Genomic DNA, 25,988 nt, shown 5'->3' on the forward strand with positions numbered 1-25,988 from the left:
GAGCAGGGATGACCAAGGGCTTCTGGAATCTTGTGTCCTAGCCCATGGCAAAACAGGGCTATCAGTCTTCTCTCTGTATGTCTGCTATAAGTAGAAGGAGGGTATGAATGTGAGGGTGTTTGGTCTGTTCTTGCAGGTATGTGATCTCAGGGCCATGTTGGCAGGGCTGAGAAAGCCTGTGTCAATGGGACCTGCCCTGGGCACTGCCCACTCAGGCCCTAAAGGAGTCAGTAGAACCTATTGTGACCATACAGTTCACTCCTTGTGTGCTTTCACTTTTTTTTAGTGAGAATTCTTTTTTTTTTTTTTTTTTTTTTGAGACAGTCTTGCTCTGTTGCCTGGGCTAGAGTGCCGTGGCATCAGCCTAGCTCACAGCAACCTCAAACTCCTGGGCTTAAGCAAGCCTTCTGCCTCAGCCTCCCAAGTAGCTGGGACTACAGGCATATGCCACCATGCCCGGCTAATTTTTTTCTATATATATTTTTAGCTGTCCAAATCACTTCTTTCTATTTTTAGTAGAGACGGGGTCTCACTCTTGCTCAGGCTGGTCTCGAACTCCTGACCTCGAGCGATCCTCCCGCCTTGGCCTCCCAGAGTGCTAGGATTACAGGCGTGAGCCACCGCACCCGGCCCTTAGTGAGAATTCTGACTTGACTTCAACACTTGTAGCAAAGGCCAGGAGAACCAGTCTTCCCAGGGCCTATGGGTATGAGTGTATTAACTGCTATAGTCAGAGCACCAGACTGACCTTGACATCAGGCCCCACTTACAGTCCTATTTCTGTCCCTCTCGGCATCAGTGGACCCCTGTGAAATGGAGGTATCAATTCCTGCCCCACTCAGCCTTTCCAGGATGATCTATAACTGCCCTCTGTGTGCAGACCAAGAAAGTCACTGGGGTCACATTACAAGGAAAGATCTGGCTTTCCTGTTGTCCTAAGCAGAAGAACAGATTTGCCCAAGTTCATTTTTTAAAATAGTAGGATTCTCAGGCTGGGTGGAGTGGCTTACACCTGTAATCTCAGCACTTTGGGAGGTCAAGGTGGAGGGATCACTTGAGCGCAGGAGTTCAAGACCAGCCTGAGCAACATAGTGAGACCCTGTCTCTACAAAAAGTAGAAAAAACTATCCAAGTGTGGTGGCACACACCTGTAGTCCCAGCTACTTAAGAGGCTGAGGCAGGATGATCACAGGAGCATAGGAATTCAAGGTTGCAGTGAGCTATGATTGCACCACTACAGTCTACCCTGGGGAAAAAAGCAAGACCCTGTCTCAAATAAATAAAATAAAAATTAAAAATAGGGCTGGGTGCAGTGGCTCACGCCTGTAATCCTAGCACTCTGGGAGGCCGAGGCGGGTGGATCATTTGAGCTCAGGAGTTCGAGACCAACCTGAGCAAGAGCGAGACCCCGTCTCTACCAAAAAAATAGAAAGAAATTATCTGGACAACTAAAAATATATAGAAAAAATTAGCCGAGCATGATGGTGCATGCCTGTAATCCCAGCTACTTGGGAGGCTGAGGCAGATGGATTGCTTGAGCCCAAGAGTTTGAGGTTGCTGTGAGCTAGGCTGACACTACGGCACTCTAGCCCAGGCAACAGAGTGAGACTCTGTCTCAAAAAAAAAAAAAAAAAAAAAATTAAAAATAGTAGGATTCTCAGGCCAGGCATGGTGGCTCACACCTGTAATCGTAGCCCTGGGAGGCCAGGGTGGGAGGATTGCTTGAGATCAGGAGTTCGAGACCAGTCTGAGCAAGAGTGGGACTCCATCTATACAAAAAATAGAAAAAATTGCTGGGTGTGGTGGCACATGCCTGTAGTCTCGGCTCCTCGGGAGGCTGAGGCAGGAGGATCCCTTGAGCCCAGGAGTTTGAGGTTGCTGTGAGCTAGGCTGATGCCACAGCACTCTATCTTGGGCAACAGAGTGAGATACTGTCTCAAAAAAAAAAAAAAAAAAAAAAAAGCTCTGGCAGTGTCTGGTTCTTTTATAACTGTTCAGATGGAGAACAGGACAGGCATGAGCATTGATAGTTGTAAAAATGCAATGTATTTAAAAGTCTTCAGAGTCAATATCCCAAAAGACTCAATGCCACTCTACCTATCTTTGTGTTACCATGCGTGAACTTCTTTATGTATGAGACTACAGGCAGTCCCCAGGTTACAGACGACCCAACTTAACGGGTCTGTTAAGTTGTTCTGTGATTGGAAATGGGTTCCCAAGGCTCCCCATAAGGACAATTTATAATTCAGGAACTACTTTATTTCTTGCATATAAACAAATCCACATGGCATAAGCAGTTCGTTGGCACAGCATCTTTACACCAGCGGCTAGTCTTGTTTATATGGTTGCTTACACACAACATCACTTTTCCTTTTTCTTTTTTTTTTTTTTTTTTTTTGAGACAGACTCTTGCTTTGTTGCCCGGGCTAGAGTGAGTGCCGTGGCATCAGCCTAGCTCACAGCAACCTCAAACTCCTGGGCTTACGCGATCCTACCGCCTCAGCCTCCCGAGTAGCTGGGACTGCAAGCATGCGCCACCATGTCCAGCTAATTTTTTTTTTTATATATATATTTTAGTTGGCCAGATAATTTCTTTCTATTTTTTAGTAGAGACGGGGTCTCACTCGTGCTCAGGCTGGTCTCGAACTCCTGACCTGGAGCGATCCACCCGCCTCGGCCTCCCAGAGTGCTAGGATTATAGGCGTGAGCCACCATGCCCGGCCGAGCATTCTGTTTTTACCTCACTTCTGAGGCCATAGAGATTGTTGCTTGTCCTCATTCTTACTAGTTTCCCTCCAGAGGTATACTTCTCATACCACCATTCTTTCTGTGGCATTTTGTTTTCTACTTTGGTCTGACCTTTTTTTTCATCTTCTTCCACCTTCAATTTCATTCTTAAAGCTTTCCCATAAATTCATTAAAGAGAAGAGTGTGTGGCCCAGATATATTTTATTCCTCAGTTCAGAAGTAGTTCAGGAAAATGTATTTTAATGTCGGAAGTGATCCGGTATCTTTCCCACAGCTGAATGTTTTCTTAAATCTGTCATTTAAAGGTGGGTTTCTGTGCCCAGTTCTTGGTACTTCTGTGCTTATTAGAAAAACACTAAGGTTGCCAACCTTTCCCATGGGCTTTTGAGATAACAAAAGATCACTCCTCAAGCTACCTGACCCAGATAATTTAATCCCAGGAGGACCAGGCCCTTGGGAAGCCTTCCCTGACCCACAGTCCAGGTCAGATCCTGCTACATCCTCTCATCCTACCATTTATGTCATCTTCATTACATTGATCATAAGTACAGTTCTACATTTATTTGTATGATAATTTGAACCCATGGACTAAACAGTAAGTTCTCTGAAGATTGAGACCATGCCTGATGTTGTGCCCCCAGTGCTTGGCACAGGGCCTGGCACACTAGTCAAAGAGCCATTCACAAACTGTATCCATGCAGCCCGATCTGCTGGTGTGAGCCAGGGAGCTCACCTGGCCTTGCAACCCATACAAAGTGGAGATTGGGCTATGGGCAAGAATGATAGTCTAGTGGCTTTCAAACTTATTTTTCTAGTAGCAGAACCTTTTTCATTGAAAAAAAAAAAAAAAATAGTAGACTCCCAGGATTTTTAAAAACATAAATGTTGTACTTTTCTTGGGCTGCTTCTCCACCCTGCTGTTTGAAATCATTTATCTAGGCCCAGGCCTCTAGATGGGGAAACGGGTGTTCCTAGGCCCAGAGTTATGAACCTGGCCCCTGTGGTGTGTTACTAGAGAACAAAGAAGTGGTCTGCAGCAGCGTTGGGGCAGCTTCCCTGGGCATTGTTCAAGGGCAAGGCACTCCTGGGTAATCTGGGGAGCATGAGCTAGAGAGGTTTGCAGCTTGAAATTGTTTACCCTCCAGAAAAAATCTAAGCTACAAAGCACTCAGCAACCATCTCTCTCATTCCCTAGAGGCAAAAAGCAGTTTTCAGCTTCTCTAATCTCTCCTCTGACTTCCTAACAGGAAAGCTAGACAAACTTATATAGATGTGTCTTTCAAGGCAACCCAAAGACCCTGTGCAGCTGGCCTCCCGGAGCCTGTTTAACTCAAGATGGCCTTTAATTCCCACACTGATAATACTACTGGGTCCTAAGTTTAAAAGCTCTACTATTGTTTGAGCTCAAGAGGGAGGTCTCTCCCCCTTCCCTGATCTCTCCTGGCACAAAACAGGGATGGCTTATCCTAGTTTTATCACCCCAAACTCCTGGCAGTCATAAAAGGCCCTTTCCTTTCAACCCTCCTCCTCTCTACCTCACACTGCAGTGTCCGCCCAACCCCAACAGTGAGTTGTTAGGGCAGGAAGCTTCTGGGTTGGCCAGACCTGCAGTTCTCAGATGGGGTGTTTATGTCTGAGAGCCTTATTTCCTCATTACCTCCCTCCCTGGTCAGCCATATGTGTTCAGCAGCCAAATACCAGATTTTCCCCCCTAGAATTGTGATTCTCCTGCCCCTAATCTGGAAATCCCACAAGTGTGGGAACACATTGGAGACCCTCCAGAAGCAGTAGTGATAGCAGTCAGGGGCTATTCTCTTGCAGAGATCCTTCTGCCAGGCCTCTGTACAAGGGCCTGGCCACCCTGCCCTGGGCGTGTGACACTTGGCTGGTTATTCTCCTGTTGTCCTACCAGCACCTGTTGTAAAGCTTCCGTTGTTATTTAGAGAAGAGGAGGAGATTGAAGAGTCATAGATTGAAGAATTTGAGTGATATCATAGACTACTGGTCCACATGCCTGCCTTCTTGTTACAGCATTGAAGTTCACAATCCTAGTAGTTCAGGCCTGAGCTACCCATATGTACAAATGGCAGATACTGTTCGGTATTCTTCAGAGTCAATCAAGGTGGCAAGGGTGGAAGTAGGAAATGAGGGGAGATGGAAAGATTAACCAAAGGTACCAACTTATCCTCCTGTGGGCTTTGTGAGGATGTGAGCTTCCAAATGGCTGGGCTGGGCCTGGCTCTATGAGAAGCCTAATAAACAGTACATATAATAAGAAAGCTCAGGCCGGGCGTGGTGGCTCACGCCTATAATCCTAGCACTCTGGGAGGCCAAGGCGGGTGGATTGTTTGAGCTCAGGAGTTCGAGACCAGCCTGAGCAAGAGCGAGACCCCGTCTCTACTAAAAATAGGAAGAAATTATATGGACAGCTAAAAATATATATAGAAAAATCAGCCGGGCATGGTGGCACATGCCTGTAGTCCCAGCTACTCGGGAGGCTGAGGCAGGAGGATTGCTTGAGCCCAGGAGTTTGAGGTTGCTGTGAGCTAGGCTGACGCCACGGCACTCACTCTAGCCCGGGCAACAGAGTGAGACTCTGCTCAAAAAAAAAAAAAAAAAAAAAAAAGAAAGAAAGCTCATCTTTGTTCACATTGATTTTTTTTTTTTTTTTTTTTGAGACAGAGTCTCACTCTGTTGCCCAGTCTAGAGTGAGTGCCGTGGCGTCAGCCTAGCTCACAGCAACCTCAAACTCCTGAGCTCAAGCGATCCTCCTGTCTCAGCCTCCCGAGTAGCTGGGACTACAGGCATGTGCCACCATGCCCGGCTAATTTTTTTTTCTATATATATTTTTAGCTGTCCATATAATTTCTTTCTATTTTTAGTAGAGGTGGGGTCTCGCTCTTGCTCAGGCTGGTCTCGAACTCCTGAGCTCAAACGATCCGCCCACCTCGGCCTCCCAGAGTGCTAGGATTACAGGCGTGAGCCACCGCGCCCGGCCTGTTCACATTGATTTTAAAACATCTTTTAAAGAAGTGAAATTTTTGAAACACTCAACATAGAAATTATTTGCCTGGAAAATGTAGCTTCTGTGTGAGTCTTAAAATTCAAATAAAAATGCACCCTTTTTTATGACATCAGCTAGTATTATCATCATGGTGGTGGTAATAAAATGTACCATTGACAGAGCTGTGCTGGGCCAGACACTTTATATATACACTCCTTTGGTTAATTTAGTCTTCCCTTCTCTGTAACTGTAAAATTCCATTTTATAGTAAACAAAAAGCCAGAGAGATTTAGAAATTTCCCAGGTCATTTAACAATGAAGTGAAAGAACCAGGATTTGAATACAGAAATTTCTGGCTCCAAAGCTTGAGTTCAGCACCAGTAATTGGTTCTTCCTGGGTCAGCTGTCCTGGGGCCCATTCATCATGTGGGATGTCAGTCATTTGTGTAGTTTTCTAATTTTTTTGTTGTAAGATTTATTGTCTGTGATTACCATTGTTTCTGTGGAGCCTGTGTGAACACCATCCATTGCAGCCCATCAGGACAAGCTGCACCCTACAGTAAGCCATCAGAAATGATCTGTGTCCCAACCATTGCCCCATCTGAAAACACTAAGAAAACATTCAGGGGACTGGGGGACACGAGCACCAGGGTTATTGGAGATGTGCATACCTAAAGAAGACACAGTCTGACTTCCAGGCCCCTCCAACCAGGAAGCACTGTGGAGAGCCAGAATGGAGCCTGGGTGGCCCTGGAGTAGGAGTCTGGTGCTCACATTACTCAGGATGGTCTTCAACCAGAAGACTAAGCACACAAGTTAGTCCAGACCAAGACTGTGTCCTGACCATGTCGATGAGGCTCAGCCCTGCCTTGTCTGTCCTCCATTGTTTAGTGGTCATTGTTTCTCCCCAAACACCAGGGCCTCCTGCACAGCAGCTCTCATCTTGTACATTCAGTGGCTACAGCAGAGTGAGCAGAAGTAGCCAAAGAAAGCAAAAAGAAAATTTTGGATGGGCGCACAGATCATGCATCAAGGCTTAATGGGTGAGCCACTGTAAGGACTTTTTATTCTGAATGAGATAAGGAGCCATTGGAGGGTTTTTTTGAGGTTTGTTTTTGTTTTGTTTATTTTGAGACAGGGTCTCACTCTGTCACCCAGGCTGGCGTGCAGTGTCATGATCATAGCTCACTGTAGCCTCAAACTTGTGGGCTCAAGTGATCCTCCTGCTTCAGCCTCCCAAGTAGCTGGGACTACGGGTGCACACCACCATGCCTGGCTAATTTTTTTTTTTTTTTTAAGAGATGGGGTCTTGCTGTGTGGCTCAGGCTGGTCTCAAACTTCTGACTTCAAGCGATCCTCTCACTTTGGCCTCCCAAAGTGCTGGGATTATAGGCGTCAGCTGCTGCGCTTGGCCTCCATCTTAAGTTTTAACAGAATTACCCTGGCTGCTGTTATGAAGAGACTTAGGCAGGCAAGGAAAGAAGTAGGGAGACCAATTAAGTGACCATTGCTATGATCCAGGCAAAAAACAGTGGTGACTTGGACAGAAGGTGGCAGCTGGTTAGATTCGGGATATACTTTGAAGGCTAAGCCAGCAGGATTTACTAAGATTGAAAGTAGGATGTGAAAGCTGACTCCAGTGATTCTGGCTTGAGAAACTGACAGCAGAGTTGTCATTGAGTGAGATGGGGAAGACCTGAGGAGGGGAGTATCAAAAGCTCAATTTTGGATTCTACCCCCAAACTTCCCCTCTACCTTAAATGTCTTTGTGAGTGATGCTCAATTTTGGATACTACCCCCAAACTTCCCCTCTACCTTAAATGTCTTTGTGAGTGATACCACCAACCACCTATCCAATTTCCCACATTGCTTTTAGGCTCCGTGTAATTCTTCCAGTCCCATTTCCTGGTGTGCACCCAGGATTTTAGGAATCCTAACTTGGCCGTCTGCTGCCTCAGTGCCTTTGCACATGCAGTTCCCTCTGTCTGGATGCCCTTTCCCCCTTAAAGTGTCCTTTAAGATGTCACTCCTCTGTGAAGTTTTCCCCAATCTTGCCATCTTCAGTGGGAGTTTCTCTGCACTCCCACCAAATCTTGAACTTGTTCCTTCAGGAAGCCTGTGACTTCTTGAAAGAACTGGGGTAGTGGGGTTTGAGTCGCCCACCATGGGCAGTTTCTGTAGAATGAGCAGTGGAATAGCTGGGTGTCTTCACCCTTCCCCATCTTCCTATAACTTTTAAATTTCAGTATGTGTCTAGCCCATACTGCTTCTTGGGCTTTCTAAGTTTTCTTTTGAAGGTATTAACATAGGATTTCCTTCTACTTGAACCACCCTCAAGCTTACACAGGAGTACCGCAGGTGTTGGTATCTTGTGGCTGCTCATACTCTCATAAGCTTTCATCTTGAAACATGGAGCTGTATTAATCTCTTCAATTTCCTCATATGGAAGCTGCTTAGTCCTCTAGCTCTCTCTCTTTAATCTTTAGTTTTGTTTTGCTCTCTTTTAATGCATGCGTGCTGTGATGGACCCAGAATGGGAGTGAGGACAGAAAGGTTATTTTCACTCCTCCTATTGGAACTGAGCATTTTCTGGCCTTTTGACAACTCTAATTCGTTGGACCAGTGTTTTCAGAGAACCGTCTGCAGGGAATCTTAGAGCCCTCTGTGGAATTATGATTCAGAGTGCAAAGCCCATCTCCTATATGGATTAGATTCTCTTGCCCCAAGCTGATGGACTAACAAATCCATGATGGTATAGAGACATGTCCATGAAGCATGTCTGCCTCTCCAGCTTGCCTGTATTAGTCAGGGTTCTCCAGAGAAATAGAACCAATTGGATGTTTAGAAAGAGTGAGTGAGAGATTTATTTTAAGAAATTGGCTCATGTGATATGGGGGCTGGCAGGTCCGAGATGCTCAGGGCAGGCCTTCATGCTAGAAATTCCCCCTTTGAACTTTTGAGATTTCCTGTTGTGTCTTATTCTTAGGTATCGGGAAGAATGTAGTTTGCGAGAAGGCAGCGACGTCAGTGGATGCCTTCCGGATGGTGACAGCCTCGCGCTACTACCCACAGCTGATGAGCCTGGTGGGGAACGTGCTGCGCTTCCTGCCTGCCTTTGTGCGCATGAAGCAGCTGATCGCAGAGCACTACGTGGGAGCAGTGATGATCTGCGATGCCCGCATCTACTCAGGCAGCCTGCTAAGCCCCAGCTACGGCTGGATCTGTGACGAGCTCATGGGCGGTGGGGGCCTGCACACCATGGGCACCTACATCGTGGACCTGCTGACCCACCTGACCGGCCGGAGAGCTGAGAAGGTGCACGGGCTGCTCAAGACCTTCGTGAGGCAGAACGCTGCCATCCGTGGCATCCGACATGTCACCAGTGATGACTTCTGTTTCTTCCAGATGCTCATGGGTGGGGGTGTGTGTAGCACAGTGACACTCAACTTCAACATGCCAGGCGCCTTTGTGCACGAGGTCATGGTGGTGGGCTCTGCGGGACGCCTTGTGGCCCGGGGAGCTGACCTTTATGGACAGAAGAACTCTGCCACACAAGAAGAGCTGCTACTGAGGGACTCGCTGGCAGTGGGTGCAGGGCTGCCTGAACAGGGGCCCCAGGACGTCCCACTGCTCTACCTGAAGGGCATGGTCTATATGGTGCAGGCCTTGCGCCAGTCTTTCCAGGGGCAGGGGGACCGCCGCACCTGGGACCGCACCCCTGTCTCCATGGCTGCCTCATTCGAAGATGGGCTGTACATGCAGAGTGTGGTGGATGCCATCAAGAGGTCGAGCCGGTCTGGGGAGTGGGAGACTGTGGAGGTGCTGACAGAGGAGCCCGACACCAACCAGAACCTGTGTGAGGCGCTTCAGCGTAATAACCTCTGAGCCTGCACCTGGGCTCCCTGCCACAGGGCAAAGGGACCAGGGAGGGGATCAGGAGCTGTTACGTGATGGAGGGGCTTGGCTGTAGCAAAACAGTGTCTTTCATTTAATGAGTCGGCTGGGGCTGGGTGAAGCCAAAGGTTGCCCTGGGAGAGCACCTGCTCCAGTGGCTCATTTACTCCTCAGACTTGCAGGGTGGTGAGCGTTCCTGTGACCACGGTTCAGAGGGCCAGCACAGTTATGCTAGTGAGCAAGGCCAGTAAAAGCTCGACTTGTGGGCTCATCAGCCTGATTTGTGATCTTAACGGATGATGAGAAAGCACAACAGGAGCCAGCTGGGCTGATCCTGAGGCCTGAGGAGAAATGACAAGAAGCCTTGCGTGTGTCCATGCCCTTCCTGGGCTGGGGCATCTCAGGAATGGTGAGGGCACCAAGTCATCCCTCAGGGATCCTCACCTGCTCTCCCATGTGACCAGGCCCTCCAGCCTCCAGGCTGACCCTTCCCTGATGGGGAGCAAAGGGGTTTCTTTATTCGGTAAGCTCACAGGGGCTTTTGACCTAGGGAAGAGGGCCCGTGATTTGGCAAAGAGAAGGCAAGGGAGAGCTTTAGAACATCTGATAAACGCTAATAAATAAATCAGAACATATGACATCATGGCATGTGGTTTTTGTTTGGTGGGTTGGGTTTCTTTAATAATGAAAGGCTTCGTTATTGCTGTAGATTGTTGTTTTTCTCTTTCCTGCTGCTGCCCGCCCTCCTCTCCCAGCTTATTCCCTCACGGCCAAATCCCAGGAGGCCTCCAGAGAAAAGTATTTCTCAAGAGAACAGGACTCAAGACTTCCCTGTAGGTTGCTGCAGGGCCTGCTGTTTCAGCAGGCAGTGGGAGAGCTGGCGGCCTCCCTGGGCTGGAGGTCAGGAGGGCTTCTGTTCCTAAAACCCTGGTGTTGGCTCCAGAGCAGCTTGGGGGTCGGGGTGGGAGGACAAGCATGAGGAGGAAGGGGCTCCATGCATTGCTCTTGAGAGCAGGTTTGGCTGAATACTACCTGACCCAGACAGCCAGTCAACAACGGTGCTTTTTATCAATTCTGCTACCCAGGGATAGCCTTTTAACCATGTCAGTCAGAGGTGGAGAGGGGCGGATGAGAAATGACATGTCCTCTCCTTTGTTTCCTTTGCCAGCCTGCCAGCATTGTTAAATCTGGACCAAACTCTCTTCTTTTCTCCAACCTTCCTCCCTTCCCTGCCCTGGCTCTTTGCCCGAAATGCCCAGGGAGGGCTTCCTCTTCCTCTTGGAGCCCCTTACAGAAGTCACCAGGCCTGTTTTCCTGTATGTCCTGGTTTCAGACATTGTCCTTGTGAGATAAAGTAACAAGGGTTAGTGTCAGAGTGTGCTTGTTGCATGCTGGGCCCCCCAGGTAAACTTAGCTTCATGTATATTATTTCATTTAATCTCCACACCATTCTATGAAGGTACTACTGTGATTTTTTTCAACTCCCCCTTCATAGAATGAAGGTACTACTATTAATATTTCCATTATTCAGATCACAAAACCAAGACACAGAAGCAAAGTTACTTACTTCCTACAAGTTGTAAGTGATGGAGCCAGGAGCCTGGTCAGGACCTTGTGACTACAGAGCCTGACCCTGAACTATGCTTTTTCCCAGCACTTGTGAATCTTCAGACTCTTGAGTGCCGGACATCACCCCTCTTTGCAACAGGAATCTCAACCTGGCCTGAACTAGGAGGTGAACTACAGAGAGCACCCACCAACCAATCAGGACACTGACAGTTAAAGAAGAGACTGCCCCTTTGTCCCTGGGACAGTCAGCTCAGCTCCAGGTCAGTCCTTCATGTGTTATGAGAATGTTGGTGTCCCTCTTAAATTTGGGAATTGATCAGGAAAGCACAAGCCTTGTTCAGATGCTCCTACATAAGAAAGGGCCATGTTGCTGACCCAGAGTGGCACTTGGGTTTTAGAGGACTTTGCTATTGACAGAGACGGATTTGCAGAAGTGTTGGGGCAGATTGCAGTGGGCTTAGAGCCATTTTTATGAGGGCCCCAGGTTCTCTGAGGGTACCCCCTGCACAGCCTAGATCCATGGCCAAAGGTCTGTATCACCCCCTATCCCTCAGACATCTTTACTGTCATGTCTCTTGGGCATCAGAGCTGGTTGGTCCCACATCAGGAGTGGGGAGGAGAGATGTTCCCTGATGCCTGTGGCCAAAGAAGCCAGAAGAGTTCTGGTCCCTAGGGATGACTGAACCTGCAACTTGGTCCCAGGCTTGTCCTGCAGCTCCCCCTCCTGGAGGGAGGCAGCAGCATCTCCCAGGACCTGTTTCCCAAATCTTGGGGTGCTACCAACTCTTCCTGGGGTCAAAGTAAAGTTTTTCCAGGCTAGTGAAAATGCAGTTAGCTTCTCCCCTGGGATACAGCAACCTGAAGAAAACTTCCAAAATGCCTGTTGCTTATTCTCCAGCCTCCAGCCAAATCTAGGCCTTGTTCTCACCTAGCCAGTGGCAGCTGCTTTCTCACCTCTTTGTCCCCAGTGTCCCCATTCCCCATCTGCCCTTCACACTGCTGCCCCAGCGACCTCTCCAAAATGTCAGGCCAAAATCCCTCCCTTTCTACACACCTAATCACCCCAGACTTGCCCCACCTGGCCTGATGGCCATGCCTTCTGCTTCAGCCACACTGAGGCTGTCCTGCCTGGGGCTGCCATCTTCTACACCAGCAGGGCTTCATCCCTGACGTGTGCTCTGCCTGGAAGGCACCAGCTTTCTCCAGGAGTCAGCTGGAGGACTGCCTGGTCACCACTTCTCCCCTAGGTGAAGTGGCAGCCACTTCTACCTCCTGTGGTCCCACCACCTTGGTCCTTGGTCTCACATGTCTCCTTAAATTGTGCTGCCTCGGCATTTCCCCCTTAGAGTGAGCTTGTAGGAGCAGTAGTGACTTGTTCCTTCCTGAGGCTTCCATTACCCACTCTTCTTAGACAAGCCCATCCGGTAATAGGCCTCAGGATCTGTAAACCAGTTATTTCTGCATGGCCCCTGTGGACCGTATCACCTGGGGTGGTCAAATCACTACCCTGGGAATTTTGTAGGCAGAAAGAGGAATATATGTCCTCATCCTATGCTTCCCATGGGGCCAGTGAACATCCAAGTGACTCTTCGAAGGAGGGAGCAGCCTGAGACTATCCCCATTTTCATCCTACTGCTGCCACCTGGACCTGCCCATCCCACTCCCTCCAGTGACCTTGCCAGGCCACTATTCCAGGGGCCCCACACATGATTGTGGACTTTGGATGGCCTCAGCCTTTCAGATTCTGACCTGTCCCTCTCTGTAGCTTCCTCCACCCCTCACTTTGGTTTCCTTACTTTGGTGCCTTTTATAGGGGCTTTCAGGTGGATGTGATACAATGATACAATGATGTGCCCTTGGGGAGTTCACAGTCTAGTCCCAAAGATGGTTCTAACCCACGTGACAGACAGTAGCATGTAGGTGCTACAATTCAGGGCAAGAAATGGGTGTTGCCTGGCTCAGCAGCAAGCAGGGTATCCTGACTTTTCAAGGGCATGTGTGTACTGGCCAGGTGGACGGAATAGAGGCATTTTAGGCAAGGGAAACCCCATGTGCAGAGAGTCAGGGTAAGAAAAGGTATAGCTTGGTCAGGTGCAGTGGCTCACATCTGTAATCCTAGCACTTTGGGAGGCCAAGGCAGGAGGATACCTTGAGGCTAGGAGTTCGAGACCAGCCTGGGCAACATAAAAAGACCCCTGCGCTTACAAAATATAAATTAAAAAATTAGCTGGGCGTGGTGGCACACATCTATAATCCCAGCTACTTAGGCTGAGGCAGGAGAATCGCTTGAGCCCAGGAGTTCAAGGCTATAATGAGCTATGATCACGCCACTGCAGTCCAGCCTGGGCAACAGCAAGACCTTGTCTCTAAAAAAGAAAAGGTGTGGCTGGTTGGTCAGGAAATTACAGGAAGCTGCTGAAAAGTTCTAAGTCAGCTAGGGCAAGAGGAACAGAGTATCAGAGGGGGAGTGACACCATCAGGGGTTCAGGTGTGTATGTATAGCAGGGCCACAGGATGGATTGGTGGGCTGGGGGCCATAGGCAGGGAGAAAAGTGAGGCTCAGCCTGGAGATGACAGTGGCCCAGGCAAGGGTGCTTGCTGGCTGGGATGCAGAGGTTCTTCACCTGAGAGGGTAGACTCATTGGCCTTGATGCCTGATTAGCTTTTAGGAATCAGGGAGCAAAGAATAGGTTGGGTCTGGGGTAACACTCCGGATTCTTATTGAACAATTATGTAGATAAGATACAGGAGGAAAAGCAGGTCAGAAGGAGAGGAAATTATCCACTGAATTTGGAATTCCCTGTGTTTGAGGTGTCTGAGGCATACACAGGAGGCAGCAGGATGTGAGGGTTTCCCAAGAAGCCAGCACTGGCCAGCTTGCCCAGACTCCTGAGGGCTGGCAGCAGCAATCCTCCAATGGCTTGGCCACTGGGCTCCAGGGAATACATTCACCACTACCACCACCCCCTGCCTGCCAGGAAAAAGTCACTGACGCCCTGTTACCAGGGGCTACTCCATGAACAAAGTCTGGCAATGACTGGAAAACATTCCAAAGCTGTCACTCTTGGGACAGGCAAATGAACTCTACCACCTCAGAGGGGGATCCCAAGTGTTGGTCCTCTCGAGATCAGACCAAATGCAGGGCTCCTCCCTGGGAGACAGGCAGGAGGACCAAACACCTGCTTCCCATGACCTGACAGACTCTTTCTTTTCTCTGCCCACAAGTTCTTCCTTCTCATCTCCCAGATTCATCTAGAAGCCTTTAAACACACAGAACCAGGCCCCACCCCTGCCCCACCCCCACTGCTGATTCACTTAGGTCTGAGATGGTGCCCAGGAATCTGTAATTTGTCAAGGTCCTGGTGATCCAGATGACCAGTCAGCCTTCAACTCCTGCACTGGTGAGTCCACCTTTCTTCCCAGCCTCTTTCCCAATTCACGCATCATATTTGAGGAATCACAAAGCTTAGAAAAGGAAAAATGTTTATTTCCAATGAGCCCAAGGTCCCAAGCAGGGGCAGGTGCCTAATTTACCCCCTTCCACCTGAGGACCTAGGTTCATAGATGGCTGCCCTGGTTCAGGCTTGGGAGGGGAGCCATCAGTGGGGCGGGACGGTCACTTGTACTGAGGAGAGAGGGGAGGGACAAGTGGAGCAGCACAGACACTCAGCATCTTGTCGATGTCCACCTGGGTTGACTTATCCACCTCGGCTTTGAGGTGGCCACTCACCCCAAGGCTGAACAAACCCCCAGGCTCCTCTCCAGCCTCCTCTCCTAGGGGAGCCAGAGCATGGGTGGGGGGCACTAATGTACTGGGGCAGGGCAAAGCGAGGCCTGAGCCCAGCTCACCTGCCATGGGCAACAAGTCCTGCAGTTGCTCCACACCTGCTTCCTCAGGAACCAGAACCAGCTCCGACTCAGCCTCCACCTCGACCTCAGCCTCCCTGTCCCCGTCCCCTGCCTGGTTCAGCTCAGGGTTGCAATAGTTGATGTACTGGTACAGGGGCCGCAGGCGCTGAGCCTTTCCTGCAAGGACCGGGGCAGAGCAGGTGCTGGAGCACTGGGTTGTGCCATGTTGGGCCCAGCAGGCAGTAGGAGAAGGGAAGGCCCAAGGACTGTCACTCACGTTCCAGGCCCAAGGTCTCCAAGGGTGAAGACACTGTGCTGGCCACAGCTGGGAGCACGGGAGCCCCCAGACTCTTGCGCTTTTTGGCTTTTTTGTGCTGTTTGGCAGATGGAGAGGGTTCACTCTGGCTGCCCTCTGGCTCCTCCTTCTGCAGTGGCAGCCCAGGTGGCAGCTCAGCTTCTGTCCTAGGATGGGCATGGTGGCTAGGCCCTGGAAGGCTGAGGGACCAGAGCCAGGGACAAGAGGCCTGAGAAACCAGCCTTCAGCCCCTGGCTCCTATGCCCTGAGCCCAGGGGATAGCCCTGCCTGCCCACCATCCTATGGCTAGATATCTGTCCCCTACCTAGTCAATGATGAGGGGCCAAGCCCAACAGCAGCCCAGAGCTCGTGTGACCTCAGTCCCCTATAAGACCTTGAGGCTCCATCTGTCTTGGTGCTCCCTACACTGCTCTTGAGGAACAGAAGGGGTGGAGATTGATGGTAGTGGCAGGGGACAAGAATCTGCCCTGCAGGAGTGCAGGATTTAGGCATCCTACTGCTCTGTGAGCCCCACCCCCGCATGTAGCTCTTTCCCTCTGAAAGCCCCCTTACTTGACTGGTTTCCTCTTGGGACCATGGCTGGGCCTCATATGGGAGGCCATAGGCCTGGGGCCTCTCTCCTCTAGTGCCACCACCTCTGGCTTGAGCCTCTCTTCCTCCAGCGTGAGTCTCTCCTGGAGCTCTGGCTCTGAGGCTGCTCCTCTTGGACACTTGTCCTCACCTTGGGTCTGGCAGGCTTCATGGGCTGGCACCAGGCACTGGTCTCCCATCACTGGACACTAGAGGTGACACATAGGTAACTGGTCACCATGGCCAGGCAAAGGATATAAGGATCAGTCATTGGACGCCCATTAGACAAACACCAGATAAAGGGCACCAGACCACACCCCTCCCGCCTGTAGAGCCCGGCCTGGCAGTTAGAGTTCGGCCCCCCAGAGCACCGCGGACAAGTGTTTGAATGCTTGACAGTCTGACGGTCACCTCAGAGGTCTGAGCGTGGCCACCGGGCGCCTCTGCGAGCTGTGCCGGCCCCACAGCCTCCTGGACCCCTGGCTGCCTCTCGGGCCCTGCTGAGGCCATGGCAGCGCGGAGTCAGTGCATCTTCGACAGCTACTTGGGGGGCAGGGTGAGCCCCGAGGGGCTGGACCCGTGGCCTCCCGCGCTGACCCGGGAGACTGGCTGGGAGGAAAAGTGATGGTCCAGCTGGGAAGAGAGACTGGTGGCCGCTCCTCCACCCTCAGCTGAACTACAACCCCCAGAAGGCTTTGCGCCAGGGTTATCAACCCCTGACCTCCGGACGGAAGCCAGTGTTGCCTGGCAACAACAACTCCCGTCGTTGGCGGCAAAGCTGTTCAAGTGAGCCCCTGCCCGAGCGTTGTGGGGGAGGGGCCGCTAGCGGGAAGGGAAGTGGGCTGGGGTCGGAGGAGGCGAATGCAGGCTGTGCCCCGAGGGCAGGAGGGGACCGGGAATGGAAGACACGGTCTGGGTCCGGGTCCAGGGAGGAGGCGTGGGGCTGGGGGAGGGGATCCGGGGTAGGAGACGTGCAGCCTGCCAGGTCTCGGTGCACCGCTATAGGGCGCGACATGTGCGAGGGCCCGTCCCGCATATCGGGGCCCATCCCCCCAGACCCTACGCTCTGCCCTGACTACTACCGGCGGCCGGCCTCAGGTGAGTTGGGGGGTGCTGCAGTGGTGCGAGGTTGGGGTATCGGCCCCCACTCCATCTCTGAGCGCCACACTCCGCCTGGCCCCGCAGCCCAAGGGCGCCTTGAGGGAAACGCGCTAAAGCTGGACCTGCTGACCTCGGACCGGGACCAGGACGCCATCCCACCTCGTGGCCCGCGCATCGGTCTCGGAGCCCGAGAGATCCTGGAGCACGGCCGGCGTGGCGTTGTGGGCGTGCTGTTGCAACTCGGGGACATCTCCCTAGGTCCAGGGCCTTCTCTTAAGAGTAAGTCCCTGGGACAAGGGGCAGCAAAGCAGTTGGAGGTCAAAAGCTGAGATCAAAGCAGCTGTTCCTTCTTCCCTGACCTGGGCACAGGCTTTGTCGGAGTCTCAGTTTCCCCAACTGTAAAAGGAGGAGAAAATATACTACTTCCTCGCAGGAGTGGACTAAATGAAGTCCCCGCCAAGCACTTGCTCTGCTTCATGCATTTATGTGACAGTGAAACGTTTATTGGGTGCCTACTGTGTGCCAGGCCCATAGGTGCTGGGAAAACTGGGTTGAAGACAAGTATGGGCATCATCCGGTCAATGTGGGAAACAATAAACAAGTAAAGAGACGAATGTAATATACAAGATGATGAATGGTCTACTTTAAGATGTAGAAAATAATCAGAAGATATTTACTATGTAAGGAAGGGAATAAAGTGATAGATAGAGTGTGTGTTAGGCTCTAACTTAGATGGAGGTATCCGGGAGCTCTTTCTGCAGAGGGCAGGGTGTGGGCCTGTGTGTGAACTGGTGTAAGTTGGATTGCATGGTCCATATGCAGGGCAGAGCCTGGCAGCATCTTTTCCCCAGGGAAAGGCCCTAAAGACCATGAGAAGGAGAACCTGAGGCGGATCAGGGAGATCCAGAGGCGCTTCAGAGAGCAGGAGCGAAGCCGCGAGCAGGGCCAGCCCAGGCCCCTGAAGGCTTTGTGGCGCTCACCTAAGTACGACAAGGTGGAGTCCCAGGTCAAGGCCCAGCTGCAGGTACCTGCCTTGGGGAGCCAGAAATATTGTCTATCTTGTTGGCCAACAGGCAGTTATACCCTGATTTGGGTCATGGAGAGGGAGGAACATCACAGAGGACTAAGACACCTGGTTCTGCTGCAGGGTAGGGCTGGGGGGCCACTTTAGAACTGGTGACGGCTGGGTTGATCCTGAATGGCAAGTAGGAATTAGTCAAGGGAAGAGTGGAAGAGAACATTCCGTAGAGATGGACCCTCACAGGTAGAAGTCCTGAGACAAATGAGAATGTAGGCAGTGGGGATGTTAGGTACAGTTCACTGTGAGGGGAGAAGAGCATGAGGTTAGGCCAAGAAGTCAGCTGGACCACCTAAAGGGTCACATAAGCCACTTTTCAACCTTTATTAGTTGAAATAAAGGACAGTGGGAAGGGCAGGGTGGGTATTGGGGGAGGGTTCTGTCTTGGGTAGATACTGGCACCATTCCTTTATCCAGGATTCAGGAGGAGCAGGAGTGAGAAAAGATGAGGGCACGCATGGATGTGTTGAGGCAGAAGCATCTGTGGGTCTGCAGGGGGTGGGAGTGTCCAGGAAATGGATGGATATTTGGGTCTGGATCTCAGGAGTGAGATTGAGGAGTTACTGATGATCAGGTTGAGGACAGTGAGACCAGGGAAGTGTAACCCCCTGGATCTGAAGGCTTGGAGGCCAGCTGTCAGGAAACTTGGGGGTGGAGTTACAGCCAGGAAGCTTGGCTGGACCAGGACTGAGGTAGAAGAGGTAGTTTGTTTTCTTAAAGATGTGAGAGACTCACGTGTTTATGTGCTGATGAGCAGTAGTCCTTCAAGAGAGAAGAGCTGGTGGGATAGGGATAGAAAGGTCCTGAGGGATGGCTTGAGCCTAGGAATTGGAAGTTGCAGTGAGCTATGATGATGCCACTGCACTCTAGCCCCAGCAACAGAGCAAGAAGACCCTGTCTCGAAAGAAAGAAAGAAAGAGAGAGAAAAGAAAAGAAAGGACCTGAAGGACAGGAGAGCCAGAGACATGGTCTTGTGGCTTGAGACCCTGACTTCAGCCTGACTTCTCTCTCTGCTGTGCCCTGCCCTCCAGAAGCCTGGCCCTGCCTCTGGGACAGAGTCTACCCACTTCCTGCGGGCCCACTCCCGTTGTGGACCTGGGCTGCCACCGCCCTGTGTCCCTGGTTCCCAGCTAACCCCACCAGGTCCTAAAGCTAAGGTGAGAGGATGTGTGGGGACAGGGATCCTGGCGGGCAGGGGTGCAGGAGCACAACACAGTGCTGTCTGCTCCCCATCATGTTTGCCATGTCCTGCAGGGGCCAGGCCCAGGTGTGGACTTCATTAGTCGTAATGTCCAGGCTGCCAAGAAGGCCCCCCGGCGACATTCCCGCTCGCTGCAGGTCCTTGCACAGGTGCTAGAGCAGCAACAGCAAGCCCAGGAGCACTACAATGCCACACAGAAGGGCCACGTGCCCCGCTAGTAGGTGCCGCTACCCAAACCCAGGGTGAGGGGCACCTGTGGAGGGTGGGAACCAACCTCTGCCCTGGGGTCATCAACCCTGAGCGTGTGTATCCACAGCTTGTTGGAGCGCAAGGATATGTGGCGACAGGAAGCTGAGGCCCGCCAGCGTAGCCAGCCAGACCCTGCCATGCCTCCTGGCCACACTCGCATGCCTGAGAACGAGCGACTGGAGATGCTGAGCAATCTGCTCCAGAGTGAGTACTTAGACAAGGGGGCTGGCTGGGGAGCCCACTGGGGACCACTCACCCCCGAGGAGTACTAACTGTTCCTGGGCCCCCTATAGGCCAGAGCCAGCTGCTGCGTGAGCTGATACTGCTGCCTGCTGGGGCAGACTCGCTGAGAGCCCAGGGCCACCGTGCTGAGCTGGACAGGAAGCTGGTGCAGGTAGAAGAGGCCATCAAGATCTTTTCCCGACCCAAAGTCTTTGTGAAGATGGATGCCTGAGCCCTTTTGTGGGGGTAGTGGCAGGGAGGTCCATGAGGAGGATCACCACATGACTGCAAAGGGCAGGGTCAGGCCATATCACAGAGGTCCAGAGACAGGAGCAGCGTGGTGGGCAATATCCCCAGAGCACTCTTCCCAGCCACCAGTGGCTGCAGAAGGGCCATCCCAGCCTTTTAACGCTTTTGTCAAAATTAAACCTTTCGTACACAGTGGGGTTTGTTTCCATAAGAACTTTTCTTACCCTAGAAATGCCACATCCAGTGGCCCTCCTGCTTTTTGACTGCAGGAAGATCTCCCCATTATCACTCTTTTTTTTTTTTTTTTTTTTTTGAGACAGAGTCTCACTCTGTTGGCTGGGGTAGAGTGCCGTGGCATCAGCCTAGCTCACAGCAACCTCAAACTCTTGGGCTTAAGCAATCCTACTGCCTCAGCCTCCCAAGTAGCTGGGATTACAGGCATGTGCCACCATGCCCAGCTGATTTTTTCTATATATATTTTTAGTTGGCCAGATAATTTCTTTCTATTTGTAGTAGAGACAGGGTCTCGCTCTTGCTCAGGCTGGTCTCGAACTCCTGACCTCGAGCGATCCTCCCGCCTTGGCCTCCCAGAGTGCTAGGATTACAGGCGTGATCCACCGCACCCGGCCCCGTTATCACTCTTGCCTCATGTCCAGAACAGAAGGCAAGCTTGTGGGGTCAGAGGAGGCTGGGGTTTGGACACAGAAATACCATCAGTTGCATTTATAGAAAACCTTTAATGTTCCCCTTGCTGAGAAAGCCCAGTGAGCAAGCTAAAAACTCCCACTGTGAAGTCCCTGTCATGTCCCAGCAGCCTGGAGTGGCAAGGGGCTGCATCCTTGCCTCTCAGAGGCTGAAACCACCACCATCTCCTCGCATGCCACTCCCCCAGCCAGAATTTGCCTGCTCCTGGTCGTCCAGGGAGGGAAGAGAGCTGCGGGCACCAGGAGGTAGGCACCCAGGGTGCAGGTCCCAGCGTGGGGGTCCCTGAGACAGCCCATTGGAACAGGGAGCATGGCGGTTCTCAATGACCAGATCACTGTTGTCTTCATCGCTGTCAGGGTCAGCAGGCCCAGGCCCTGCAGAGGGACGCCTTGTGCGACGCTCAGATGCCCCACGCACCACGTTATTGCGCTGGTTGGCAGGCTTGACAGTGACAATGAGGTTATGGCTGTTGGCCACCATCATGTCCGTCACTTGGTCCAGGGTCTTTCCAGCCACCTCAATGCCATTGACCTCAAGGATCTCATCACTGACTGCCAGCAGCCCTGTACTCTCAGCCAGGCCCCCACGTACCAGGCGGGATATGAAGATGCCTGGAACCCGCTCCAGGCCCTGGGGAGCCACACGCACACTCATGCCATCTCTGATGTAGAAGCCCAAGGGGCGGTCTGAACCATGCTTGTGCAGCCGCACCCGTCGATGGGTCTCAGGCAGTAGGTCCACATCTATGACTGAGGAAACCTGGCGGAAATCTTGGGGCAGGCTGATTAGTAGGGGTGGCCGGGTGCGCAGCGGTGCTACTGGCCGCAGCAGGAGCCCTTTCTTGCGCCGCTGAAGAGAGTTGGAGGCAAAAACCAGGCCGCTGGAATCAGCTTCTGCTGCAGGAGAGGGGAGGTGCTGAGATCAGAGACCCTGCTCTCCCACTTGGGCCCTTTACAGGGGGGCACTGTAGCTATTTTCTACCACTTGGAGGTCAGGCCAAGGGCAAGGACTGCAGAGGGTGAAGCTTGGGCACCGTGCACATAGACTAACCCTTGTAGACCTGCCCCATCACCTTACCCCACAGAGGCTGCCCACTGTATCCCATCCTTCTCACCCCGCTTCTGCACCAGTAGGCGCAGTGGCGGGGGCCCGCTGGCCAGGGCCCGGTGTAGGCTGTCGTCGTTGGTGAGGGGCAGCAGGTCGCCGTGAGCATCGGTATACCCAAGTAGCACGTCCAGGCCTGAGATCTGGTGCACGGCACGCAGCAACTGCGAGAACTCCTGGAAGCCGCTCACTGAAGCGCGGGGCAGCGCGAAGCGTCGGAACTCAGCGTCAAACTGGAGGCCAGGGGTGGGGGGAGAGAAGGGGTCAGGACAGAGCCTGCATCCTTTTCTCACCACAGGTCGGAGGTTGGCAGGGGTGGGAAAAAGGGCTACTACAAAAGCTTAAGCCTTAAGCCCAGACCTCAGCTCCAGTACAAGGGCAAGGTCTTCTCCCCGCCTTCCAGGTACCCAGGCCCCAGAGGGACTCTGGAGGCCAGCAGTGGAAGGAAGGAGGATGGATGGATGGAGGAAGGCAAACAGAAGAGGAGAATGAGACGCAGAGGACAGAGGAAAAAGGTGGTGGGGACCAAGGAGCCGGGAAGGGGAGAAGGAATTGGGAGTGCCGAGGCCGGAGCCGGGGCCAGAGGGGCCCTTACTTTGCTCTTCACTTCGACGATGCTCTCGGGACTGCGCGCCGGAGTCCTCTGCGGCCTGGCCATGGCGGGGCCTGGCGGGCCGGGGACGGTGCCCCAGGCGGCCCGCCGAGGCGCAGGTGCACAGCCCGGCCGGCCAGCCGGCACCGCCCCGCCCCTGACGGTAGCACTCGCCCCACCCCCTCCATCCGGACCATGACGTCAAGCGGGCAGCGACGTACAGCGGAACACGGAGTTCACGTTTCCTAGGAAACAGAGGCGAGGGTGGAGAAGAGCCTTCCTCAGCTCTGACGTCATTACGCTATGATCCGCGCTTCCCCGGAGTCCGGGGGAGGAGAGGCTCGGCCAATCCGAAGGAAGAGTGAGGGGAGTAACATTTATCGCGCGCTGTGTACTGTTTCTTCCACTGGCCTGAAAAGACCACGCATTTTGTAGATAAAGAAACGGAGTCAAAATAAATGTTTGCTGAAGCCCTCGGGGTCACACGGCGCTTAAGCGACTTGGAGCCAACTCGCTCGGACCACACCTGACCACAGCCTCCGGCCCCGGATCCCTCTCCATCTGGACCAGCCCTTGTTCCCTTCCTTTCCGATCCCACGGGAGTCTCGACAAACGGCCCAAACGCCGGGCCACTGCTTGGAGTGACTGCCCAGCCGACCGAGCAGGACTCTGCACATCGGCTCCCAAAGAGGGCGCTGGCGCGCGCACGCGCGGGCACGCACATGGGAGGGGCCTCAGCCTCGGGTCCCGCCCAACCGTCACGCGCTTCCTCTTCCGACCAGAGGAGGGGCCGCGGCGCCCGCGGGAAACCCGGGCGTACTGTGTCTTGCTTGGTGCTGCCGCGGGAAATGGCAGTCGGAGGGAGGCTGGTCCTGCGGCCCTGGATTCGAGAGCTCATTCTGGGGTCAGAGGCACTCTCAATTACACGGACCGGGCAGCTACTCGAGGTGAGTCCCCACTCCGGGCCCGGAGACCGGGGCAGAGGCTCACGGTGGTGGGGGTTGACGCCGGTCGCCGCTGTCAGGTCCTGCAGGAGGCCGAGGCCGAGGCCCCAGGCCCGTCCAGCGCTCCTGAAGCGTCCGACGTCGGGGCCATGTTGCTTATTTCCGACGGGACCCACAGTATCCGATGCCTGGTGACGCGGGAGGCCTTAAACACCTTAGACTGGTGAGAGAGGCGCCGCGGGACTCCGGGAAATTGGAGTCCAGCGGGGGAGCACGAAGTTTAAGCCCGAGGAGGGGGGTGAGGCTTGGGTTCCAGCGGGCCAGGTTAAGAGGGTCGTGCTCGCCACAGGGAGGAGAAGGAGTTCGGCTTCGCGGGGATGAAGGGCCGGCTGCTGCTGCTGCGGGACTACGGGGTGCACGTCCAGCTCGCTGAAGGCAGGGCGGTGAGTGGTGAGGCTGGCTTGGGCAGGTAATTGGGATTGGCTCTTAGTGAAAAGTCCTGAGACCCGCTCCTGAACTCATTCCTCCAGCCCGCAGAGTTTTATCTCCAGGTGGACAGTTTCATTGTGCTGCCAATGGAGCAGCCCCAGGTGCGGGTGACTGATTGGTAAGTGATGCCTCTACCCTCCCAAGAGCTCTCCCCACCCAGGCCTGGCTGGTGTTGGCGTGGGCCTTTCGGGTGAGAGGTCTTGGGCCCTGGGTAACATGACTGCCTACCACCCTTCTCTTTTCTCCAGCAACCAGGACTCGGCTGTTCAGAGAAAGCTCTGTGCCTGCCTTGAGTGAGTCTGGGTTCGGGCCCTGGGGCCAGGTGTGGTCTGATCAGAGGATGGCAAGTCTGGGTAGACAGGCCTCAGGATGGTTCCTGAAGCCTGTCTACTCTGTTCCTGTAGGGAGTACCTTTCAGAGTCTACCACCCCCAGTGCAGGTACTGGTAGGGGTTGACCAGTGACCCCAATTCCCTGTGGAATGATCTCTCTGGCCTTAACCTCTTGCCTTCCCCATAAGCCCTCCTACGCTCTACCCTACCCTTCCTTCTCTTTGAACCTGCACGCTCCGCTGGTTCCCTGCCCCCAGGCCTATCACTGTCCCGGCTTCTGGATGAGGTGCAGGAGGATCAGAAGCATGAGGGGGCGCTAGTGCGCCTGGCTGAGAGCTGCCTGCAGCTAGCAGGTCCTCTTCGCACAGCACCCCCTCCTCTCACCGGCTGGGCTGCCTTACGCTGTGAGGCCACGGTCAGTCTGGGACTTCCCTTGGGAGGTGTCAGGGTAAAGGGGTTGGGAAAGGGTCGGGCTGAGAGTTCATATCCCACAGGAAGAAACCGAGTACACTGTCCCCAGCTTTTTGCTGCACATCTCTGAGAATGACCAGCTAATTCTCAGCTCTCTGGACCCTGGTCCGAGTACACATGGTAAGAGGGACTAAAAAGGTCCTGAGGCGGGATACCTGAGGCCCAAGGTCCACAGTGCTGATAAGCCTTCCCTGAACCCCCAGGCCCTGAGCTGCCCCCACCAGAGCCAGCTCTGCCGGACCTATCTCTGACCTTGATCTCTTGTTCTTTCTCATCTAGTTCCTCAGGTGAGGTGGTGTCAGTCAGGTTCCTGGCTGCACAGGACCCTGGGAAGTGGTGCACAGTGGGTGGGGGATGAGCACGGTCCCTGTAGTCCTGCCTGAGTTCACAGGCTGCTCAGCTGGTCCTAGCTGAGTGGGCTGTGCTCACAGTGAAGCCCTTTCTCCCCAGAAACCCCTCCATTATCTGGCCACGTATCAGCAGAAGAAAGTGGTGCCAGCATCAGTCTTCTGCCTGCCCTGTCCTTGGATGCCCCAGACCCTGCCCAGAGGGGCAGCTTCCAGCCCCTACCAGCCATCTCCTCAGCCCCAGGCTCCCTGCCCCCCAGCTCCCCAAACCCCAGGTGTACATGCAGCTCCCCCCTCCAGAGCTGCACCCACAGTCTCTCGCCCCTTGGCCATGTCTCTAGTCCACACAAGGCCTGTGTGACTACAGCCCAGAAACCTGGCCTGGAATTCAAGGAGCTGGGGTCTCCCTCCAAGAACAGGCAGCAGCCTTCTCCAAGGACCAGAACCACCAAGGGTGTCCAGGAGCCCTGCCCTGTCTGGGTGAGCATAGTCCCTCTACACAACTGGAGGATAGAATGGGGACAGCCTTGGGTAGAGCTGGGAGTGGGGCAGGGATAGCCTTGGATGGGGCTAGGGGTCCTTGTTAGTCCCTTCCCAGACAGCAAATGCCTTTCAGGACCCCCCAAAGATGCATCATGATGGTTCTGCCTTCCAGTATGCGTATGAGCCACCCTGCACCTCCCTCTGTGCCCAAGTCCAAGCTGCCAGGTGAGTGCCTGGGGCTGCCCCACACTGTTGGTCACCAGTCCCTGGCTGTGTTGACCTGCAGCCATGGTTTCTTCCCAGGCTTCCTCCCCAGCTCGTGGTCTGGGCCTTGCACTTTCTGATGGAGTCACAGCCGGTGTCTGACCTGACCCAGGTGTGAGGGTCATGCAGGCACATTGGGGGTGGACAAATAGTGCTACACACTGTGCTTCCTTTGAGTTTTTTAATAAAATAATCTCATGCGGCAGGA

At 53.2% G+C, this 25,988-nt stretch overlaps 5 protein-coding genes across 9 annotated transcripts in view; 3 read left to right on the forward strand and 2 right to left on the reverse strand.

Moving 5' to 3' along the window:
* Window positions 1-10,254, forward strand: part of GFOD2 (Gfo/Idh/MocA-like oxidoreductase domain containing 2) — a 45,409-nt gene extending 35,155 nt beyond the window's left edge. For both annotated transcript variants that reach the window (XM_069456280.1, XM_069456281.1), the window contains one exon: window positions 8,739-10,254. In XM_069456280.1, the coding sequence (XP_069312381.1) occupies window positions 8,739-9,637 (899 nt within the window). In that variant the 3' untranslated portion in view covers window positions 9,638-10,254. The remainder of the gene's footprint in view (window positions 1-8,738) is intronic.
* Window positions 10,255-14,681: 4,427 nt separating this feature from the next.
* C23H16orf86 (chromosome 23 C16orf86 homolog) lies at window positions 14,682-16,471 on the reverse strand. The gene is made up of 4 exons (XM_069456304.1): window positions 16,362-16,471; window positions 15,933-16,159; window positions 15,342-15,568; window positions 14,682-15,241 (listed from the first exon to the last, which is right to left on the reverse strand). Exons 1-4 carry the CDS (start codon window positions 16,458-16,460, stop codon window positions 14,832-14,834), a joined length of 963 nt encoding a protein of 320 aa, XP_069312405.1. The 5' UTR covers window positions 16,461-16,471; the 3' UTR covers window positions 14,682-14,831.
* A 449-nt stretch (window positions 16,472-16,920) lies between these two features.
* Window positions 16,921-20,243, forward strand: ENKD1 (enkurin domain containing 1). The gene is made up of 7 exons (XM_069456303.1): window positions 16,921-17,048; window positions 17,136-17,330; window positions 17,903-18,075; window positions 19,161-19,286; window positions 19,384-19,547; window positions 19,647-19,783; window positions 19,873-20,243. Exons 1-7 carry the CDS (start codon window positions 16,964-16,966, stop codon window positions 20,031-20,033), a joined length of 1,041 nt encoding a protein of 346 aa, XP_069312404.1. The 5' UTR covers window positions 16,921-16,963; the 3' UTR covers window positions 20,034-20,243.
* Window positions 20,244-20,768: 525 nt separating this feature from the next.
* On the reverse strand, window positions 20,769-22,596 carry PARD6A (par-6 family cell polarity regulator alpha). 2 transcript variants are annotated; one of them, XM_069497864.1, is made up of 3 exons: window positions 22,455-22,596; window positions 21,870-22,092; window positions 20,769-21,648 (listed from the first exon to the last, which is right to left on the reverse strand). In XM_069497864.1, exons 1-3 carry the CDS (start codon window positions 22,515-22,517, stop codon window positions 20,897-20,899), a joined length of 1,038 nt encoding a protein of 345 aa, XP_069353965.1. In that variant the 5' UTR covers window positions 22,518-22,596; the 3' UTR covers window positions 20,769-20,896. The 2 variants fall into 2 exon arrangements, with proteins under 2 accessions (XP_069353965.1, XP_069353964.1); XM_069497863.1 differs by having other exon boundaries at window positions 20,769-21,651.
* A 640-nt stretch (window positions 22,597-23,236) lies between these two features.
* Window positions 23,237-25,988, forward strand: ACD (ACD shelterin complex subunit and telomerase recruitment factor). Of its 3 annotated transcripts, none has more exons than XM_069497860.1 (12): window positions 23,237-23,398; window positions 23,476-23,618; window positions 23,745-23,838; window positions 23,926-24,002; window positions 24,133-24,177; window positions 24,289-24,323; window positions 24,473-24,630; window positions 24,710-24,806; window positions 24,890-24,973; window positions 25,137-25,513; window positions 25,650-25,741; window positions 25,820-25,988. In XM_069497860.1, exons 1-12 carry the CDS (start codon window positions 23,300-23,302, stop codon window positions 25,896-25,898), a joined length of 1,380 nt encoding a protein of 459 aa, XP_069353961.1. In that variant the 5' UTR covers window positions 23,237-23,299; the 3' UTR covers window positions 25,899-25,988. The 3 variants fall into 3 exon arrangements, with proteins under 3 accessions (XP_069353961.1, XP_069353962.1, XP_069353963.1); XM_069497861.1 differs by having other exon boundaries at window positions 23,485-23,618; XM_069497862.1 differs by lacking the exon at window positions 24,890-24,973.

This window comes from Eulemur rufifrons, chromosome 23 (assembly GCF_041146395.1).
Source record: "Eulemur rufifrons isolate Redbay chromosome 23, OSU_ERuf_1, whole genome shotgun sequence".
Classification (NCBI taxonomy): Eukaryota; Metazoa; Chordata; class Mammalia; order Primates; family Lemuridae; genus Eulemur; species Eulemur rufifrons.

Coding starts and splice junctions, on each gene's coding strand:
- C23H16orf86 (XM_069456304.1), bottom strand. CDS start 16,460: ATGGCCTCAGCAGGGCCCGAGAGGCAGCCAGGGGTCCAGGAGGCTGTG. Junction 16,160..16,361: donor GCCACGCTCAGACCTCTGAG/GTGACCGTCAGA, acceptor TGTCACCTCTAG/TGTCCAGTGATGGGAGACCA. Junction 15,569..15,932: donor CCCAAGAGGAAACCAGTCAA/GTAAGGGGGCTT, acceptor TCCCTGGCTCTG/GTCCCTCAGCCTTCCAGGGC.
- ENKD1 (XM_069456303.1), top strand. CDS start 16,964: ATGTGCGAGGGCCCGTCCCGCATATCGGGGCCCATCCCCCCAGACCCT. Junction 17,049..17,135: donor CTACCGGCGGCCGGCCTCAG/GTGAGTTGGGGG, acceptor CTGGCCCCGCAG/CCCAAGGGCGCCTTGAGGGA. Junction 19,784..19,872: donor GCTGAGCAATCTGCTCCAGA/GTGAGTACTTAG, acceptor GGCCCCCTATAG/GCCAGAGCCAGCTGCTGCGT.
- PARD6A (XM_069497863.1), bottom strand. CDS start 22,517: ATGGCCAGGCCGCAGAGGACTCCGGCGCGCAGTCCCGAGAGCATCGTC. Junction 22,093..22,454: donor TCGTCGAAGTGAAGAGCAAA/GTAAGGGCCCCT, acceptor CCTGGCCTCCAG/TTTGACGCTGAGTTCCGACG. Junction 21,652..21,869: donor CCTACTGGTGCAGAAGCGGG/GTGAGAAGGATG, acceptor CCTCTCCTGCAG/CAGAAGCTGATTCCAGCGGC.
- ACD (XM_069497860.1), top strand. CDS start 23,300: ATGGCAGTCGGAGGGAGGCTGGTCCTGCGGCCCTGGATTCGAGAGCTC. Junction 24,178..24,288: donor AAGCTCTGTGCCTGCCTTGA/GTGAGTCTGGGT, acceptor CTGTTCCTGTAG/GGAGTACCTTTCAGAGTCTA. Junction 24,631..24,709: donor CCTTACGCTGTGAGGCCACG/GTCAGTCTGGGA, acceptor CATATCCCACAG/GAAGAAACCGAGTACACTGT.